Source organism: Macrobrachium rosenbergii, chromosome 28, assembly GCF_040412425.1.
Source record: "Macrobrachium rosenbergii isolate ZJJX-2024 chromosome 28, ASM4041242v1, whole genome shotgun sequence".
NCBI lineage: Eukaryota > Metazoa > Arthropoda > Malacostraca > Decapoda > Palaemonidae > Macrobrachium > Macrobrachium rosenbergii.
This window is the reverse complement of record NC_089768.1, coordinates 25,144,550-25,165,967: the sequence shown is the minus strand read 5'-3', so window position 1 is coordinate 25,165,967 and position 21,418 is coordinate 25,144,550. Positions and strand designations below refer to the sequence as shown.

Genomic DNA, 21,418 nt, shown 5'->3' with positions numbered 1-21,418 from the left:
TCCTTCACTGACAAATAAATCACATATGAACTTAAATTTTTAATGCTAAAAAACATGACAAGTCTTTTTATAATCTTGGATATATTGAATTGTTTGCTTATACTGTACTGTACATATCACTACTTTTTCTCTATTTACAGGGTGAACATTAATACAACGAAGAGTCCTCTTGTTTGTGGGAAGGTCATATTTAGTGATCAAAATGAAAGCAAAAGAATCCAGAAAACGTTTTGTTAATCATTTAGGCATTAAACTTCAGAACAGAAAAACTGAAAGGAAGTTAAAAAGAGGAAAGAAAACAAAATGCAGTAATGATGGTAACCATGATAGTAAGCAGAATGGAATGAAGACGAAAAGGCCTGGACCAGCTTGGAAACAAGAGATGACTAATGGGAAGAGTAACCGGAAAATTCAAGACAAGATTTTTCCTCAGAAGCAGGAAGAAAGTAGAGGATTTCAAACAGTTTCATCAAACAGTGAACGATTAGCTCGCTTACAAGAATTTGTTGACCGAGAAGCAGGAAAGATGGAGAAAGTCAATCAGAAACACTCAAATTCATTAGATACTCCTGCAGAAGACAACAAAAAGAAAAACTTGATTAAGAATAAACAGAAGCTTCTAAGTATCCAGAGAGATCAAGAAGATGACACAAAAGAAATAAACAAGATGGCCAGACTTTTGAGACTAAGACCTGGACAGAAAAAGAAAGTTGCACCAATGTTCTCAGATGATTTTGGGGATATCCTGGCAGACATAGAGGAAGGATCAATGAGCCGTGCTAAGGGTTACAGTGATAAAGGTAGTTTTAAGAAGTTTCTTATGTGTGAATCTGATTCAGAAGAAAGTGGATCGTCAGTTTCTAGTGACGATGAGGAGATGGATGCTCAGAAAGTGACCTCAGTTTATTCTGAAAAAGGATTAAAAAATGATGATGATGATGATGATTTTTCTGATCAAGACCTTGATGATGGATTAGAGCCTATAGAGGAAGGAAATGATGACGATGCATATGAATCTGAAGAGAGTGATGAAGACTCTAACATTGAGAAATCAGATGAAGACATAACTGGTGAAATCAGTGTAGATGAAGAATCCTCAGATGAGGAGGGGAGAGAAAGAAGAGAATTTTTCGACACAGAGGCCCAGGAAAGTAGTAGAGAAGAAAGTTGTGATGAAGAGCCCATTCATGATGAAACAAAGGAGTATGAGCTTGCATTTGAAGGTGGAAGTTCTGTCAGTAAAGCTGGATTCTTAAGTAATGGTATGCTCAGTGACATTGATAATTATTCTAGTAACAGTGGGGATGATACTGATCTTGAAGGTTTTATTGTCAGTGATGATTTTGTTGAGCATGAATCCACTGATGAAGATATTTTAGAAACTAGTGAAGTGAAGCTGTCAAAACAAATTAAAAAATTAAAGACATCGAAAAAGAAAAGACGGAGGCTTACTGTCAATAGAAGTAGCGACACTTGTAATTCTGACGATGAGTCAGAACTGAAGCCAGACTCAAGATGCATCGCAGAGTTTGGTGAAGGGACTGTTGTTACCAATGGTGAAAATGATCTAAGAGCAGGTTCACTGTTAAAAATAAAAGGAAGGTTGAGAGTAAGCAGTGATACTGAAAATGAATCAGATTTTTCTTCCCCCATCAAGCGGAGAAGAGTGGATCTTTCGTTAAACGGAGAGAGTTTGCAACTCGGACGCACAGAGACTGGCCCAAGTGCCCTAAGTGTTTGTGGAACTGGTAGTCTTGGGCAAAGTGTCACCAAAGCAGGTTTAGAGCAAGGGAAGGAAAAGAAAAAGAAAACAAAGTGTAATTTGAGCACTTATGAAAATAAAGAAAATGTAGTTAAGGCAGAAAATGAAGTCATTTTTATTAAGAATAAGCAGGGAAAACCCAAGAAGCAAAAGAAACAATCGTTAAAAGCAGATGTTTGTGAAATAGGTAATAGGTGTGATCTGATCACTTCTGAAAATGAAGAAACAAATGTAAAGGTAGAAAATGAAATAATTCTTATTAAGAATAAGAAGGCAAAGTCCAAAAAGAAAAAGAAACAATCTTTAGAAACAGATATTTATGAAATTGGTAATAAGTGTAATTTGATAACCAGTGAAACAACAGAAACAGATTTACTAGAGGCAGAAAATGAAGTCAGCCTTAATAACAATAAGCAGGCAAAGTCTAAGAAGAAAAAGAAACAGTCTTTACAAACAGATGTCAGTGAAATAGATAGGCAAAAAACTAATGGCGAAAATATGTCGCTAGAACATTGTGATGAAGAAAATTTTGCAGGTGAAGTGAGTGATGAAGCAGATGGGATTACAGAGGATATTTATGGTCGTTTAAAAGATAAAGAAGGAAACTTAATACAAGATAAAAAACCAGAGGCTAATGGCAAATATATACCACCAGCACTTCGAAAGCTTCTGGCTATGAACGTTAGTGAAAAGAAAAAAGAGCAGTTGGCCTTGTTGAAAAGAAATCTAAAAGGACTAATAAATCGTCTGGCTGAAAGCAATTTAGCTGGAATTGTTAGCCAGATTGAAGGCTTATATCAGAAACACAGTCAGAATGACATGAGTGATTGCCTAAGCCAGTTATTGGCTGAATCACTAGTGCTTCCTACCTTGACCCCAGAAAGGCTTATTCACGAACACATGTTGCTCATCGCAGTTTTGTCTGCAAATGTTGGTAGCCAGGTATGTATCAGATAAAATGTTCATTACGTAGTCTTGAAGTGTGTTTGTTATATCCAAGTTAAATTTTGACCAAATTCTTCTTTATACATTACAGTAAATGATTTGTTCTCAACATTAAACCATAGCTCTGAAAATGTACTGCAGTTTAAAAAAGAATGGTTACATCCATATTAAACTGTTAACATCGTACAAATACATGATTTTATTTTATTTTATTTTTTTGGATTATGATAATTGCCTTACCAAAGCCTTTTACTTTAATGTTTTGAAGGAAAGATCATTTGAGGTTTGCAAATTAAGCATTTGTTATGTCACCCATTAGTCGGGTGATTGCCCACTTCTTTACATGACTTCATTTGGTTTTGCAGTCTTAAGATGATAAGGTCCTTATCAGAGCTCCATTTCTTCATTATCCTGTTGTTTATTATGGTTTATCTATCATTGTTCATTGCATTTACCCCTCCTTTTTTTGTGTGATTAGTCTGTGTGTGTTTATTCTCCCAACGATTGCAGGTATTGTACTTCAGCTAATGTTTTCCTACTGCTGTAGTTTTAAAACATCCATTTTAATGGAGTAGATAATTGTGTATTTCATCGGATCTTATCCATTTCGTTGTTTTTTCTAGTTCTAAAATGACAGTAAATGCAAGCTCAGTGCCAAATTGTACATAGGGTGGACTGACCTTTCATGATATTCATGTCACACAAGGCTTACATTTGTTGTATCTGTTGCTGGTATTACTTGGGTACATCATAGTTATAACTTTAGCCGTACCAATCCTTTGTATAACAAGCTTATATTCTTTCCATGTCGTAGCTACAATCTCTTGATGGGGTTTCCATTTCTTGATCAGCTGAGAATGACTGTTTGCTTCTCTTCCACCTCAGTGTGCTATTCAGCTTATGTCAAGTACAGTGTATGAGTTTGCATATACGGTACTACTCTGTAAGATCACCGTAAGGCACTCAGTTTTGCATGGAATGTTACACTCAGTTTTACACAGAATGTTATCCCCCTTCATTGCTGGTAGAAGTCTTTGGTAGAAAAGATAAGTGTTGATTTCTCCCAGCTTGGAGGTAATGATTCATCACCAGGCAGTCACCATTGGCATTCCTTTATTAATTTCTAAAAGTTATTCTGCTTTTATACCAGGGGTAGATAAAATCTTGTGTACCGTATATGTAATATAGTATTAAAATACGTACAGTAGTTAGGAAGCGGTAATAACTTTTAGTTACTTTGTTTTTACATGGGAGTTCCTGTCTCATTGCTCAGTGGAATAATATGGCAGTAATGGCAAGCTGTTGACATTAGTCTTTTAGTGTGTTTACTCACTGCTTTTTCATAGTTTAACTGTGGCCAGCAGATACCAGTAGCTATCCAGTTGACCATTGCATCAAAAAGAAAAACTTTTGTGATGCCAGTCTTGATTCATAGCTGCCTGGGGCATACATGTACTAAGATATAGGTATGATAAATTGGAGTACTGAAATTTTGGGGGAACCTACTATGCTTTAGTTGAATATATTTTTAAATAGTATCTTGTAATTTGCTAAACCCTGAATTTATTGGTAACCTATCCTTTTCAAAGTGCTTTTTTTGAAATGTAATCAAGGTCTGGCACTAAAGATTCTGTTATTTTTACAGGTTGGTGCACATATTCTAACAGATTTCGTTGTTAAATTACATGAGAAGATGGAAGAAAGCCCTAAAGATGTCAGCTGTAAGGAATACGATAACATAATGCTTATTGTAGCCAGTCTCTTCAACTTCAGAGTAGTTGGTGCTCGCCTTATTTACGACATTCTACAAAGACTGGCAGATGTTTTCATGGAGAAGGAGGTGAGAATTCCATATTTTGATTACTTTACCCATCACATTGATGTTAGAAGTTCTTAGATTGTGCATGAAATTCAGTTTATTATTAAATATGGATTTTTTTTAGAAACAGCACATATGGTTATTAAGCCCAGCCGTGTCTACTAATTCCTCGGACAGGCATTAATTAGCATGCCAGTGCATATTATAGTCCTAATGGAGGATTGATGAATTTTTTTCCTCTGTACAGAATTTTATGCAAATGCCTATAACAGTTTAACAGATGAGGATAGAATGTTGGATTTGATTTATTTAGGATGAACTGTTGCACTGAATTCTTCAGTGTTGGAATAATCAATGGTTGGCAGTTGTTCTGAGTGCTTAATTACATTTCTGCTTCTTGTATATAACACAGCACCATTGTATGATAACCAGTAGTGTTGTAAAGGCATGAAAGCAGTTGGAATAGAATGTATGAAAGAATCGATTTGTTTGTTTTTTAGGAAAACATTATTCATTAATTGTGATTGACACACCTGAAGAGTGTTGCCAAAGAAAATATTTACATGACTTATTTATCAGTAAGGTAATGCCAGCAAACAATTATATGAATGCTGGAGTAACAGGGAAGTTCCCATAAGTGGAGTGGGAGCTTCATTGGAACAAAAGTTTAGGAAGCAAGTCAGTACAGGCAACACAGGCAGACAAAATGGCTATTGAGCTGAAGCTATCAGAAAGGGAGAGACATTTATATTCAAGCATTGTATGCATAAACATCTTGGAAAGAATTCAAAAAGAGGGTGATTATCAGTAATGTACACAGTTCATATATAAGTGAAATTTGAAGTAAATAATGTTAATGAGACAAATAAAAAAAAATATAGGAAAGCCAAGCTAAATATAATTTTGATACTTCAGTAATTAAATGTAGTTATTGAGATGAAGTATTCACTTTAATTTGAATTGTTGTCATTCATTGGTTCAAGAATGCATTCTTAATAGGACAAGTAGTCTGGTCAGGAAGATGCTCTTCATGTTGTCATTGTACATTAGATAAAGGCTGTGTCTTTGGTGTGTTAGATGAAGATAGCTATATATTTTGATGTATGGAACTTACCAAGCAATTAAAATACTTTAGTTTCCCTTGCACGGCAGCTTAAAACATTAAAATATTTGCAGGTAATGCTTCAAAGTTTAGTGCAGGTGACTGGTTTTGCCCATTACAGTAACAGGAATCTCAGGAACTACTAGCAAACAAGCTCATTCTGTTTCTTGCCAGTGTTCGGGTAACACCGAGTGTCATGGTAGCTGTATTCTTAAATTACAGCTTACAGGATAGTATTTTATTGTTGTCTTGATAAGATTGGATCCTAGTTATCATATTTCGTTCAGTAGCAAATTCACAGTTATATTGTTTAACTATCGGGAGCGTAGTTTACTGATTCAATGTGTAATATTGCCTTCACTTTCCTTTACTTTAACTGGGGTCGGTTAGGGTTAATTTCATTTTCCGAATAGCATAACAGAATGCAATGCGTGCGCTACCGAACCAATATTTCCGATGATAAATACGTATCTTCAAGTTCCAATAATGTTCGGGGTATGTGATTACTATGATAATCTAGGTACAGTACAGTACTTCAACATTGTCGGTAAAGGTTAACTTAACTTTCCCGAGTAGCGTATTAACATAATATTGTGTTTGCTACCACCTTTTCCGATGATAAATACGCATCTCAGGTTCCAATAATGTTTGGGATATGTCTGTACTGTGATAATCTAGGTACTTCAGATTTTGTCAGTAAAAGTTAACTTAACTTTCCCGAGTAGTGTATTACCGTAATATTGTGTTTGCTACCACCTTTTTCAATGATAAATATGTATCTTGAGGTTCCAATAATGTTTGGGGTATGTCTGTACAGTGATAATCTAGGTACTTCAGGTATTGTTGGCAGAGGTTAACTTTCATTTCGTGAGTAGCATATTAACATAATATTGGGTTCGCTACTGGGCCAACATTTTTTAGTTGACAATACATTTCTGAAAGTCTCGAATAATGTTTGATAGGATTTGATCTGAGACTGTATGATGGTGCTTCATACTTTGGGCTATAGAGGTTAACTTTCCCTACACCTGGGAGAAGTCATACCGGCAGCTGAAAGCTACAGGTACCCCCCCCCCAGTCGAGCCTGTTGCCGGTCCCAGGTATCGACAGACTGCCAGTGGAAAGGCGTCTTACTGGATGTGTAGTGGAGGAGGTGGCTGCCCGGTCCTATTGGATCCTAAACCCAGTTCCTAGCATGGAAGTCCGAAGGGGTTTGCCCCAGGGTAGTCGCCCCTCAGTCAAAGCTGCTATCTTCAGGTGTCGACGGACAGCCATTGGAAAGGCGTCCATAGATACTGTATGTGCTGTTATTCTAGTGATACTTCATTGTAGAAAAAAGCACTGATGGTGTTTTTTATAAAGAATCTTGGCCATTGAAGAGCTTTTCAGATGATATTCACTACTCTTCCTTCTGTAAAAGTGAACACCAGTGTTGGTGCAAGCAGAACATCAGTGTCCGAGTGTTCTTTTTTGTCAGTTCCTTAGCACCCAAGTGCCTAATAGTGGCCGAGCACCTAACAGCTCCCGATTGCACCCAATGGTGCCCACTTGCACTCACTAGCGCCCAGTAGTGCCCTATAGCACCAGAGCTCGTTTTCATACAGAGCTCCCAGCACCAGCTCTCATGCATTTGGCTCCAGCCTACTACAGTAGTGGCTGGCATCAGTCTCTGTAACTTGGCACCCCTGTTTTTCTTCTAAGAATATACTGTTGTTCTTTTTTGAGCACAGTTTCCATGGAACACCAAGCTACGGTCATCTAGTGGCCGACGCTATTCTCTGTTCATCGGGTGTCCTCTCTTCAGTTTTGGACCCCTCCTTGAGTATCATACAACCACTCTTTGGTGGTTTTGTCTCTTTTCTGCTGTTCCAAGAGTTCCAGTCAACCCAAATTGATCCCTTGTGTGATATCTGTTTGGGTCTTAGAGCTCTGTCATTTACAGAGTCTTTTGTGCAAGAATTTATGAACTTGAAGAAAGCTATTGCCTCGACAGGGAGTTGGGAGGCTAGGTTGGGATCTCAAGGAAGCAAACAAGTGCTTTTCATCATTCACTCCTTCTGATGCTTAACAGTATTAGCCTCCCGGCTGTGTTCTTGTCAAGTTTTGAAGGAAAGGTCTTTCTTGGCTGACATCAGGAGCAGGTGCTAAAAGATAGGAGATGCTTACATGTTGCCAAGAGACTTTATTTTTGCTGGTCTCTTAATCCTGTCCTGTGTAGATAAGGACGGTTAAGTGAGTTTTTAAGTTTTCAACTCCTTCATTGTGATTGCAAGGGAACTTTGGTGCTCTTTTTTTTTTTTTACTGGGAGAAGCATCAGTCAGTTTTTCCCTTCAGAAGACGGTTTCTTCACTCCTGAGCGTTATTTTGCTGAAGACTTTTCATGAGCTCCAGGCAGAAGGAAGTGCTGTGTACCCTCTCTCTAGCAGTGCCCTTTCCCAAGTGCCTGACCACCTTCAGAGCTCTTGGTACCAGCGTTCTGGTGCCGAATCTCCAGCAATCGACACCTGTCCCAGAGTGCTCGGTGCTTTTATACTTACAAGGCTCCCACCACTGAACACCTAGATCCTTTTCACAATTTTTATCCAAGAGCATTGTGTTTGATTGAGGCGGAAGTCGTTGTCAAGTTCCGATAAGCATGTCGGACATTTGCTGTAGCCAAGTACAGTTTTGCATATGTTTTCAGTCTATACGAGATGTCACCGAGCCCATGCTGGGCGTTATCACATAGAAGTTGATCCAACCCTGATTGTCGTGTGTGCAGGACTGCTAAGTATTGGCAGGCTTGACAACAAGCCCACTTAGTTGTCTGCGATGCTGCATGACTTTCTACAAGTTTGCTCGGTTGCAGAGCGAACCGATTACAGTAATGTAATCCTGTAGTCCATTCTCCGGGTTGTTTGTATGGAGCTTTCTTGGCTATGTAAGAATACTTCGTTTTCATGTCCACATACAGACTCTAGCCTTGATCTTCAACCTGTCCCACAAGATCAAGAGGGACAAGGAATCATAGCCAGGCTCTGCTTTTTTTTTTTTTTTCCTCTTTTCTCCTCAAGACCTGATTTTTCAGTGGGACCTACAATGGTGTCTGTCCAATTTTAGTCTTTCGGAGGAAGTCCCTCATCTTGAGACCAGTCTTAGACTTCTTCTCACTCCTTGCTCTATTGAGAGAGCCCACCCAGGGAACTGGGGATTTTCCGGGACATGTCCCGAGGAGATCAGAAATTTCACACATTTGCCAGAGAACTGAAAACCTTTAGCGTAAGGCTTGAGTCCTTCTTGTTGTCACTCTTCCTAGACTGCGGTATTCCTTTACACAAGATCACAGTCCTTACGGCTTACGTTAGCAGTGAACGATTGATAGAGTTTTATAGTCCAACTGGAATTTCTGGCAAATGAACTGAAGTCAGGGACTCACTCTTGCCTCCGAGGGGCCTTTGTCCTCCTATTCTGTCGGGGTATGTGCTGTCTATGGGGCAGGCCGACTTTGTCTGCCTGCCAACCTAAGGAACTTTATAGCATGGGTAACATTACCATTCTGCAAGATGATTCCAGCCTAGACTTCTACGCTTTTCCACTGTTCAAAAAGTCAAGGGAGGGCTAGACTTCTTCAGTTTAGTCAGAGCGTTATGACGTTCTTTGTAGCTCTGTTCTGTGATACCATTGTCATGGGTAGATGCAGTAATGATGAAATATTGAAAAAGAAATATCTCTTTTCCAAGACGTGACTGCTTCCTATGTTTGCTCACCAGTCAGTTACTGTTGTCAATGCGTCATGGACAATTAGCGATTCGATGAAAACCCTTTCTTGTGGAAACGACACCACGTGGTATCTCACGGCATGCCTTTGTAACATGGCGCAAAATTTGATCCACATTGCATCAGAAAATTTGATCTGGAATTTTCTATGGCGTGACCAGAAAGGGAGCTGTTATTGGGAACCAGTCATTGTGCAGAAAATCAAAAAACTCCTTGTATGGGAATGACAATTGTCTGTCGTCATTAGCTCCTCCTATACAGTGGTATATACAGTAAGCTTCCAGAAGAGACTTTCCAAGAGAGAGATATAGACAGACAGAGACAGAGACGGCACTCAGAGGTCGGACAAAGCAAGGTTCCGACAGGAGTATCCCCTTCAGACACCCTTTACACTTCTCCATAAAATCTTATCCTACCTGAAACAAAGAGAAGCAGCCAGCCCTTCCTGCTTGTGATGAGAAGTGACCCTACATACCAGTTACGAAGAAAAGTAGTCAGCCCTTCCTGTTTGTGTGGAGTAGTCACTAAGCCCTTCCTGCCTGTGTTGCACAACCTCCGGATTCTTGGAGAAACAGCATTTGGTGCCTTGTATTAAAGACATCCCCTTTTTGTGGTCATCGTGTGGTTCGATTCCACTACAAGGTCCTTGCTGGTCATTGGTTCTTAGCCAGCAACATCTCTACTGAGTTCCCTTAACTTTTTGTGGTCATCGTATTACCAGCAACATCTCTACCGAAGTTCCCCCTTCTGTGACGTCTTCAAGCCCAAGGTCATTGTGCCAGCATCATCTCTTCAGCTGAAACCCCAGTCATGAAACCAACTCACCATTTAAGTACTAAGATTGCTCTACCTTGCAACCTGTTCCCCCTATCTATAACTGCTTAGATTTATTTTGTTTAGTTTACGTTGAATGAGAGCAAAGGGGAAACATTTAATTTTCTTTGTAAATAAGGTTGTGAATAAATGTGTTGTAGTGTTGTGAGAGTTTCTTTTTATATTCATTTCCCATATTTCAATTGCTGGTGTTGAGACCTAGAGCGAGGACTCTTCCGTGACATGGATCCATTCTCTCTCTCTCTCTTTCTCTCTCTCTCAAGAACTTACAGAAGAGAAGATGACCTTGACAGCAGGCGACAGTGCTTGAGGCTCCCAGGAGCACCCATCATACCTACAGCCTGGCACCAGCTCATTACACCCAACGCCAGGGTCCAGCTTCCTATTGTCTAGTGCAACTCTCCCCCACATCTTGGTTATGGGGAAGAGTAAGAAGCTCTCTGTTCTGTGAGATTTTGCGAGTATTACCTGAGCAGGATTGGAAGCACAGGGGCTCCATTCATAACCTTTAGTGTGCTGGCAAGGACATTTCTCGTCCTCCGTCCTCTTGATTGGACTTGTTTTCTGAGTCCACTCTTAGATTCAGGAAGGCCTTTGGCCTACATTTAGTAAAGCTAATAAAGTCGGATCAACCCCTTCCTCATTGGCCTTCAGGCGCTATATGTCCCCTGATGTTCATTCTACAATCGACTTTTTCTGAGACAAACTCAGATGTAGGAGAGTAATTTCCTCCTTTTTTGAAAGCTAAGGACGTCAGAACAGCGTATACCTCATGAGCTTTCAGAAACTGTTTCCCCCCGATGTCCATTCTACAGTTGATCTACCGTAAGTGTAATCGATTGTCACTTCTCACCTTTTCGAAGAAATTTTTAACTGTCAGATTCTTGCAGTACCTCGCGATCGTTGTTAATAATTGGCATGGTGTCACGAAAGGAAGCACAGGAGTTTCTCCTACTATCTGTTCGCCTTCTAGCACCCATCACTATCAGTGGATGGGTTGTGGTCTTTATTTCAGTGCAGGTGTAATACTTTTCTAGCCATCAGGACATCTCCTTCACTGCAAAGCTCCCACTTAAGTAGCAGACGCTCCTGGCTGTACAGCCATGTTGGTACAGGTTAAGTTGAGTACCAACCAGAAGCAGTTTTTTCTACTGCAGGCTCCCTTAACTAACAGGAACTACAAGCATTGTTTTCAATGCCAGCACCTTTCTATTTCAAATTCATTACATGAATTAATGTTTTGGAGTAGAATATGTCCATATTTCCCACCTCCTGTCAATGGTGGAATCAGCATTTTAATTACTTGGTAAGTTCCACATATAAAAATTACATTTTTATAATAAATAAAGTTTTATATATACTTACCAAGTAATTAAATGATCAGAGCCCTCCCTCCTCCCCTCAGATGGATTTATGGTAGAAACAATGGGCTCATTTGCAAGTATTTCCTGAGATTCTTGTTAGTGGGGGAAACCAGTCGCCTGTACTAAACTTTGAAGCATTACCCACGAATATTTTTAATATTTTAAGCTGCTGTGCAAGGGAAACTGAAGCATTTTAATTAGTTGGTAAGTAATATATAACACTTTATTATAAAATTGTCATTTTTACTCAAAAGTAGATAGTGCTGGTTGTTGATATAACTAAATTTATCTGTTTAAGGATTGTCACTCAATAGGGGTAATAGTTTTTGCATCACGCACATTACTCTCCTTGAGTTAACAGTCACTAAGCGTAGTCTGCCTATTGCAGTAATGTGTTTTTTTGAAAAAGTTCAATAAGTATGATACTTATTTTACAGTATGTCTATTTTGCACTTGGATACCTTGGTGACTCCTGAAGATACCATAGGTATAAAGTTTTGAGTATGCATTACCAACTGCAATTTGTGGGTCTTTAATCAGGCAAAGTGATTTGAGGAGCTACCAGCATCGCCATCCTGTAAGAAATAATTCAGCCTCAGCAAAATGAGAGGTGTAGCTATTCCATAGACAAAAAATTCAAAATAATTCATACATTTCATAACTCTAGACTTTATTTTACTCAGATACTTTACCTCCTGGCCTGTCTGATTGGCAGTATGGAGAATTTCAATGTGTCAGGACACTGAATCAGAAAAAACAGGGTTCCTTGTTGATGATTTATAAGAAAATTGTTAACAAAATATTTGTTAGATCATAGCAACATCCTGAAAAGTGTGTACATGCTGCTGAATTTACTTTAGTAGTATTAATGAAATAAAATTTATTCTTAATACATTATGCAGAAACCAAAACGTTAATAGAATTTTCTGACAAGCTCCTGGTAATTGGCATTAGTCAATCTTCCTCTTTCTTTAGGAAATGTCTAATGGAGGGCTGAATTTTTTGTCAAGTCATTTGGTATAAATTCATTACAGTATGCTTCAGGAGTATGATTGTTTTAATCACATTTGTTTCTCTGTTTTGTAGGAAAGAGGTTTGCCACACTGTTTATTGAACATTCAGGTGGTGCTTTATTCAGGAATGCAAGGGGGGATGAGTTAGTAAGGTAAAAGTGGCTTAAATTCCTATAAAAAATTGTAGATAGTGCTGTTACTTTGTTTTTTGATAATCTGCCATGACTTATGGTTTATACAGTGACTGTGTTGTTGTTTTGGTCACTGATTTGGACTTGATATGGTGTTGGATTATTTTTGGTAGTTATAATCATTACAACATTTAATGTAACTACTATAGCCATAGGCTATTGGCACATGTTAATGCTTATGCTAAAATTTCCAGGTGGAGCTCATCTTACTGGTCCTGCGCACAGTTGGGTTTTCTCTTAGGAAAGAGGATCCTCTTGCTTTGAAAACTTTCATTACACAAATCCAGTGTCAAGCATCACAACATCAGGCTGAAGGAAGTTCAAATTATACTAGAATAAGTTTTATGTTAGAGATAATTCATTCCATTAAGAACAACAATCCCTCTAAAGTACCAAATTATGACCCTTCACATGTGGAGCATTTGAAAAAGGTCATGAAAGGGTTAATCCATAAAGGTAAAAATATAAACCCTTTGTATGTCACTCTTGATGATATTTTGAACAGTAAGTCGCAAGGTCGGTGGTGGATTGTAGGCTCAGCATGGTCTGGAGGCTTAAAAGAAAATAACCTTCCTCCTGAGAGGGAGACTGTTGAAACTACAAAGTCTGCTTGTATAGAAGAGGAATTTAGTGAACAATTTAAGAGTAAAGCAGCAAAACTAAAGTTAAACAGACCTCCCCGCATCAATATTATGTATGTAGTTACTGAAGGATCAGAAGATTATCTTGATGCCTTTAACAAACTTTTACAGTTGAAGCTTCCTTCTAATCAAGAGCAAGAGATTTTCAATGTCATACTACTCTGCTGCCAAAAGGGAAAATTATATAACGAATTCTATTCCTACTTATCTTGTAGAATGTGCAAATTTAATAAAAAATTCAGGAGGCTTCTCCAGTTTGCTGTATGGGATAAGTTTGAAGAAATTGAAAACTGCAAACCTAGAGAAGCTGAAAATTTAGCAAAATATTTAGTTCATTTAATTGGGGAGAATGGACTAAATATAACAATACTGAAGAGTGTGCCCTTACTGGAGGCAGGACCTCAAATGATTGACTTCATGAGAATAATTTTAAAGGGGTTACTTCTCCACCCAGGTGGTGCAGAGAGGGTGCTTGAGATATTTGGTAAAGTTAGTGGTCAGCCAGAACTTAGATTCTTTGTTCAAAGTCTTAAAGTGTTTATCACTAAATTCCTTATTTCTAAAAAGAAAAAGGATAAACCTGCATACAAATTGTTGTATGAGAGAAGTCAAGATGTTTTAGAGCTGTTAAGTTCAAGGGGAGGGGTTAGCATGTAACTTTTCTCAAGTATGAATATACAGTATTGTACATATACTTTGGCCTATAAAGTATCCATGAGGATATCATTGATAGAAATAAATCCAAGTTTATAAATAGGAGTTTTTATTTTCATAGATATTTTTCTTGTGAAAGAATTAATCCCTGCAAGCCCTTTAAAATTGTGGAAAGGTTTCTGCAGTCTCCCGTACTACCTTATAATAATGATAATATGACAAATGGTAGCACATGATTAAACCCCATGCCACACCATATATACAGTAACAAGCTTGAGTTCATGGCAATTCCACTTTCAGAAATGGATTAAGCATTTATTTCTTCAAAATTTTAGCTAAGAATGGCATTGCAATAAAGAACGTCGGATGGAAATAACCTTTATTTTATAGAGCATTACTTAATAGCATTAAGATGATCTATGCCGTGATGGCCAGTTTGTGGGGAATTCTTAAAATTCTCCTCACAGAAAGCATTCAATTGCTTTACCATCTGCTTTGCTTACATCTGAGGGAAGTACAAGTTCTCTTTGAACTTCATCCCATTTTCATCATTGAATTGGGCTTGGTGTTTTCCCATTATTTTCTTGTCAATTTAATCCTCTTCATCATGCTCTGATTAATCAACAATGAAGAAATTGGTGATTTTTGGTAAAGGCTTAGTATGTTTTGAGCCTTATGTAAGTGGTGGTAAGAGTACCACGTTTGAGTTCCTCAATCAGATTTCCAAGTGAGCATATGTGTATATTTTACTTTTTCCTTTTAGGGTTGTTTGTATTCCAGCTTATGTTTTTGGTAAAGTATATGTTCCAATATATGTACAATAAAGCATTTCATATCATTTTGAACTATATTTTTATTTTTCTGTAAAAGAAAACTATTGAGATGGCTTTGTCTGTCTGTCCGCAGTTTTTCTGTCTGCCCTCAGGTGTTAAAAACTACCAAGGTTATAGGGCTGCAAATTGGTATGTTGATCATTCACCCTCCAATCATCAAACATACCAAATTGCAGCCCTCTAGGCTTAGTAGTTTTTATTTTATTTAAGGTTAAAATCAGCTGTAATCCTGCATCTGGCAATTATACAGGACAGGCCACCTCTGGGCCATGGTTAAAGTTTCATGGGCTGTGGCTCATACAGCGTTATACTGAGACCAGCGAAAGATAGATCTATTTTCAGGGGCATTGATTATATACTACAGAAAATTCGATTCCACTGAAGAAACTTGGTGCATTGTTATTTGTTTCTGTTTTGCATCAGAGTATTTCCTCCTTTCACTTCCTTTAGATGTTTTCTCTTTTCCCTTAATCTGATAAGGCCTGTCATTTTCTGCAGAGAAGGAGTTTGTGATGATAGTTTGCTGTCTTCCTACCAGGATGAGTCATTATTGGGCTGAGCCCAGCCGTTGTGAAGATAAATACTGTAATATCACGGATTATGAATGATCTGATAGTAATCACCACAGTGGTAGGTTTAGTGATTTTCTGTACCACAGTTACCTTTCTTAGGACAGTATGTTGTAAGAAGAATGGCCATCAAGTGGAAACAGATTACTTACAGCCTTAATGCTGCTACTTTTCTAAAAGTATTCATAGAAATGGTTCTGCTGGTGATGGTTGTATGATATTCTTTAATTGGATATCTTAGAAGGAATTAAGATGATGTAAAGTGACTTATTAAAGGTCAAAATATTACTTTTATTCCATTATTCCTGACAATAAAGCTCTAGAGCCCTCTTTCTTGGGAGAAATCTTGCTTGTCTTTCTAGATAAGAAAGGACCCCTAGGTCCCCCTTGAGGCCAAAAAGGACTCATTGGATCCTTGAGAACTACAAGTTCTTCCCCCATCCTCTCCCCAGCTCTTTATGCTAGGCAGATGTAGATGTATCAGCCAGTAAACCACCTCAATTTTTATGACATTGAAATGCCCTTTCGTTTCCCTATCACTTGCTTTGATATAAAGGAGTCATTATGAACCTGTTTTGTGGGTCTCCTCCTCCCAGTAGTCAATGGCCATACCACTGAAAATACAGCTTCCTGTCTGTCCTCACAATATACCCTTTGTAGCTCTCCTACAATTTTCATCAATAACCTTTCCCTTAATTTCCCTCCTTTGTTGCACAGTACGTATTTCGAGAGCTCTTTTATTACCTTCTTTCTTAGAATCAAATAAGTCTTCATTATCCTTTCTTTCATTGATTCATCCCACTTTCATCATCTTCCACCACTTCATCTGGGACTTCTAGTGTTTGTTTTTCTACCTTCCATTCCACTAGAATTTATGTTTGCCCTGGTCTCTACCAGTTGCTGTTGTTCGTCCTCTGTTAGAATGGCTGCGGTCATATTTCTTTTGGTTTGCATATCCATGACCTCTACTAGTTGTATTCAATCTTAGCTTTACTATTTTCATATTTTTTAAATCAAGGTCCCTTTTACATCTCTGTCTTTTCTGTTCACTTTGCTATTCCAGTATTTTCTCTTCCCTCTGCTGTGCTGAGATTTTTGTTCCATTGCTTCTGTATTGTCTTTGCCAAATATCAGACTGAAAAAGGAGTCAAAATATTTTTTGTTCTCATGCATGCATACATGTTGAAAAATGAAAATGCCACTGTACTGCAGTAAATGGATTGTACTCCTTGAGGTGATTATTTTACTCAAGACATTCCTTGAAGAAACATGAGAGGTTGTTTGAGTAAAAATAATCATCCATTGAAGGAATAAACCAAAGGAGATCTGAGGAGGAAACGGGCAGACTAAGAATCATTTCTGGAATTGGCCTGTGCCACATGATTAAAAAAGTGCATACAAAGTGAACTCACAACAACGAAAATACAACTGAGTACTGTAAAGGCAACAGTGATCCCTTAAAAGAATTATCAACCAAGTTTATCGAAACAGTTGTGAGGTATCAATATTTAAACGAAATATACTAAAGAAAAAGGGGATCTTTACCTCCACAATTCGAATCACTTCAGCAAAACTGAAAGAACAAAACATATCTATCACTTAGTTTATTCACAGTAAATTCCTACCACTGGTGGTCAGTAAATGAAACACTTGTAAAAAATTTTAAATACAAAAATTTATTTTTAATTCAAAATAGTAATAAACCAAATTTCACAATTTTACTTTGAAGAATCAAAATTTCAAAATCTTAATTAATTATGAAATTAAGCACCAGCATTACATCACCAAAATGTTAATATGTGAAACAAAATTAAGTAAGCATCTTGAGAAAAACTATGATTGTAAACACACAAAAAATGTAAATGTATTAAACACACAAAGAATTAAACTAGTAATTCAAATAATACTAAGAACATAAAATTATATGAAACCTGAAAAATGAAATGTAACATAAATTCACTAAAGCACAAATCCCTTATTGACAGGTCTACTAATCACTTATTTAAACACTTCAAATTATACCATTCAAAATGATACCATCTTATACATTTTTAATACTTGTTAACTGCAGTTCTGGCTGTTACACACATGCAATTCCTGTCAAGGCACTGCCACACACGTACACACACACTGCTACAAATGTAAATGTTAAATTTCACAATTTATTAAAAAGGAATGACTGACAATTAATTACTTTATGCTACTTTTCGCTTTAAGAGAGAGGGGAGGGAAACACCACAAAAAGGTCTCTAGAATCAGAATGACAAAATGTTTGGTCTCCAATCAAAAGCAAGACCCAAAGAATATTACATCGAAGCTAAGGATGTCATCCTAAATGTAAAAACTTTTCTGTACAAGAAATCAAAAGCTGACAATACGCGATCGGAGTTTAAATGACTTAACTTCCACTTGCTTTTGTGCAATGCCTTCTACCAGAGTGGGACACGTTGAGAGTCTATATGATGCAATAGCCATGCTGTTTTGCTCGATAATTTCCATCCAACCCCTTGATCTTAAGACAGAACAATACATGTTTAAAAACGCACGTGATTCTCTCGCTAAGACAAAAGTTGATATAACATTGTACAATCATTCCCTTCTTGTATGGAGCAAAAAGTTCGATTACGTGACATAGCCCTTGTGAGCACGCAGCATCAGAAAAAAAATCATATGATCGACATGTTTGATAAACAGATGAAGACAGCGATAAATGACCAAAACCTCGACTGTTGACGTTACTCACACTTGAACTCAAAACAAAAGAGATCTCGATGACATCCCCAGTCACCATGAGGCATAAATTCTCTCTCCTTCTGTTACGTTATTTAAATTATGAATCCTACAGATTCTAAATTCCGCTATTGTGAAATCTAACATACGTGCATTACAAAGATTTCAATAATTATCATTACTACACAGAATACTTGATAATTAGAGCGGTAAATATAATAACACTTTTGAAAGATATACTACCAACATATTCTGTTTATATAATTTATATATGCATATACATGCAAATTGCACAAATATTAGGGTGTCTGCTTCACCAGTTAACGAAACATAAATTTATTTATGGCGTAAATAAACGAAATTTGTGGGAAAAGAGTACCTCATTATGCTTTGTTGGAACTAGAATGAACTTCATTTTTGTACTGTATTTATTTTAATTTTACTATGAAAGGCACTTTAGAAAGTTGACGAATATATGAATCATTTGTTAAAAATATGTCAACCATAGTACCTTGAAGTCATAGCCATTGATTGATACTTATTTTAATATACTGTACCGTGGTTTTATGTTTCGGGTTATTAACTAATCGTTATGATGTATGGTACTGTAACACAATATATGCTTTGGTAAAAAAAGTACTTTTGAACTTTAAAAGTCGCATTGCCCACTTATATACATTATAGTCAGATTGTAAGTATGACTCGACAGTAACATGTCAATATTTGAATAAAATTATACCCATTGCCGATACATGGGCCTTTCTCCAGTCCAGCTACGAACAACCCGACTGCTGGTTAGGTGTCTCGGTTAATTACTCGCACTCACTCGGTGACCAAATAGCTCGGCAAATCACAGGTCACTTTGTAACATGTTTCCACTTGTAAAAAACTGAACCCTCCACACCGCGGCAATTCCTAAGTTTCGTTCTCTCCAAACAGCTCTCGCTTGGTGTCCGCTCGTTTCGGCGAATTTGTGTTTCAAACGTTATTTGCATCCATGTAGATTTAGATGTTTCCTTATTACATTCTTTCTCTATTATAGATTTTAACATCTTTTACAAACTGCTCTAGGAAACAAGAGCACGTGGCGTATATACTGGCGTAATCTCTCGCTCCCTCTCTTTCTCGATCGTGCATTTTGTCACTTAAGTCTTGGAACAGTTTTCAACCTTTGGAAAGCTTATGGAACACCTACTGCACATGAAGAAAAGATTTGTCTAGTAGCTGTTCCACTAGTCCATTAAAAATTGCTCATGTTAAAAGAGGACTGACGCAATCCGAAGTGGAAGCGGACATCCAAACTGTGATATAGTTTTCAGACTGAATCGACGTTAAAGAAAGGTCCTTTTGTGATTCTGGAAGCAAGGCAATTAGGTATCTAGGAACCTCTTCCCTTTAATGAATTAAGCCAGATAGAGAATGAAGGATATCAAAACAAATGCATAAATAATTTTTCCTATTCAAATAATTTTGGGGATTTTTACTCTTGGACTTTCAAAATCCTTGGCATCCCTTAGCATGAGGACTTGCAAAATCCTTGGCATGCCTTAGCAAGACAATCGCATTGCGATATATTTTATTTGTGTTTGTACGACAAATCTGCCACATAATCCAGTTTCTTATACTCCAGGCTATCGATTAATGTCCGATAATCCGGAATTGAAACCATCAGATCTACTTGGCAGTTTGAGCGACGTCTTGTATGATCATATTTACCGGTATACAAAAGTTAACTGCCCGTTGGGCCAAAGGTGTCCTGTTTCATCAGTAGTCAACCCTTCCAACTTGGATTCCCTTTAGCCATTGGTAATTCAGAAGATAATTACTTTTATTAGCAAATGTTCATACGAAGCATGACTAAAAGTTCATTAGCCTACAATGGGAGATTTTGTGTGTGTGTGTGTGTGTGTGTGTGTCTGTGTGTGTGTGTGACAGATGGCGTATTTCCGACATTGCTTTTGACAGCTTCTGACTTTTGTATGCGCTAGACGTTGCATTTTCTCCTGTACTGCGTAGAAACGAGACACCACACACACACACACACACACACACACACACACACACACACACACACACACACACACACACACACACATATATATATATATATATATATATATATATATATATATATATATATATCTTCCTAATTGAAGTATAGATGTCTGCCATCTCTTATCTCTCGTATCGTACAGCTTTCTATAAAAACTTATGCAGATTTGTTCCTCTTTCTTTTAGTGTCTTCCTTTCTCCCCGACTAAAGAGAAAATTAAGTTTACCGAGCCATTCTGCTTATATGCTGCCCAAGAGCAACAACCTGCGTTGGCGTGAGTTCAGCCGAGTGTAGAACGAACACCGTTCTACTTAGCGAGGTTGTTATTGAACTTTTGATTAATCTTGTAACTACGAGTAGATATGCTTATCAGGCTGTGAAGATTTTGTGTTGATTAAACTCGATCAGGCAAGCCCCACAGACTTTTCAGTTATGTAATGCATTATCGTTAATAATTTACTACCTTTCGTGCAGCGCAGTTCTTTTAGTATGTCATATAAGAACATGCAGTTCCGCCATTGGTCTAGCTTATCTGGTATGAAATGTAACAGGTAACTATCAAACCTTTGGGGATAAAATAGATTTAGTCGACCGGCGATTAATATTAAGGCCAACATAAAAACAATCAGGTATTCTGTAGTGAAGGGAGCACAGATGATTTGAGGTTTATTTATGGATTGCATATGCACACAAGCATATTAATTTTTTGTCTTCAAGGGGTTATTGAACATTTGCATATATATATATATATATATATATATATATATATATATATATATATATATATATATATATATATATATATATATATATATATATATATATATATATATATATATATATATATATATATGTGTGTGTGTGTGTGTGTGTGTGTGTATATATATGCGCGTGTGCATAAGAGGAAGGGCTGATAATTCTTTGAACTTAAATGATTCACCCCAAAGCGCTGAGTCACCTGATATCCTTTGTATCAATATCATGTGATGCAAGGAGAAGCATGAGTTATGAATATATTGCGTGTCTTCGTACTCTTAAACAACACAAGTTGTTGAGGCTCCTCCTAGTATTTGGCATAAATATCAGTTGGCTAGTATTGATAATATTCTGAACTGCCGAGACTCAGGACTGTCCCACTTTCACGTTCAGAG

General features: G+C 37.4%; 1 protein-coding gene across 3 annotated transcripts in view; it reads left to right on the top strand.

Annotated features, from left to right (window-relative positions):
- LOC136854130 (nucleolar MIF4G domain-containing protein 1 homolog) overlaps window positions 1-14,927 on the top strand; it is an 81,343-nt gene extending 66,416 nt beyond the window's left edge. For all 3 annotated transcript variants that reach the window (XM_067130344.1, XM_067130342.1, XM_067130343.1), the window contains 3 exons: window positions 141-2,704; window positions 4,353-4,547; window positions 12,982-14,927. In XM_067130344.1, the coding sequence (XP_066986445.1) occupies window positions 203-2,704; window positions 4,353-4,547; window positions 12,982-14,085 (3,801 nt within the window). In that variant the 5' untranslated portion in view covers window positions 141-202 and the 3' untranslated portion in view covers window positions 14,086-14,927. The remainder of the gene's footprint in view (window positions 1-140; window positions 2,705-4,352; window positions 4,548-12,981) is intronic.
- Window positions 14,928-21,418: the final 6,491 nt, after the last annotated feature.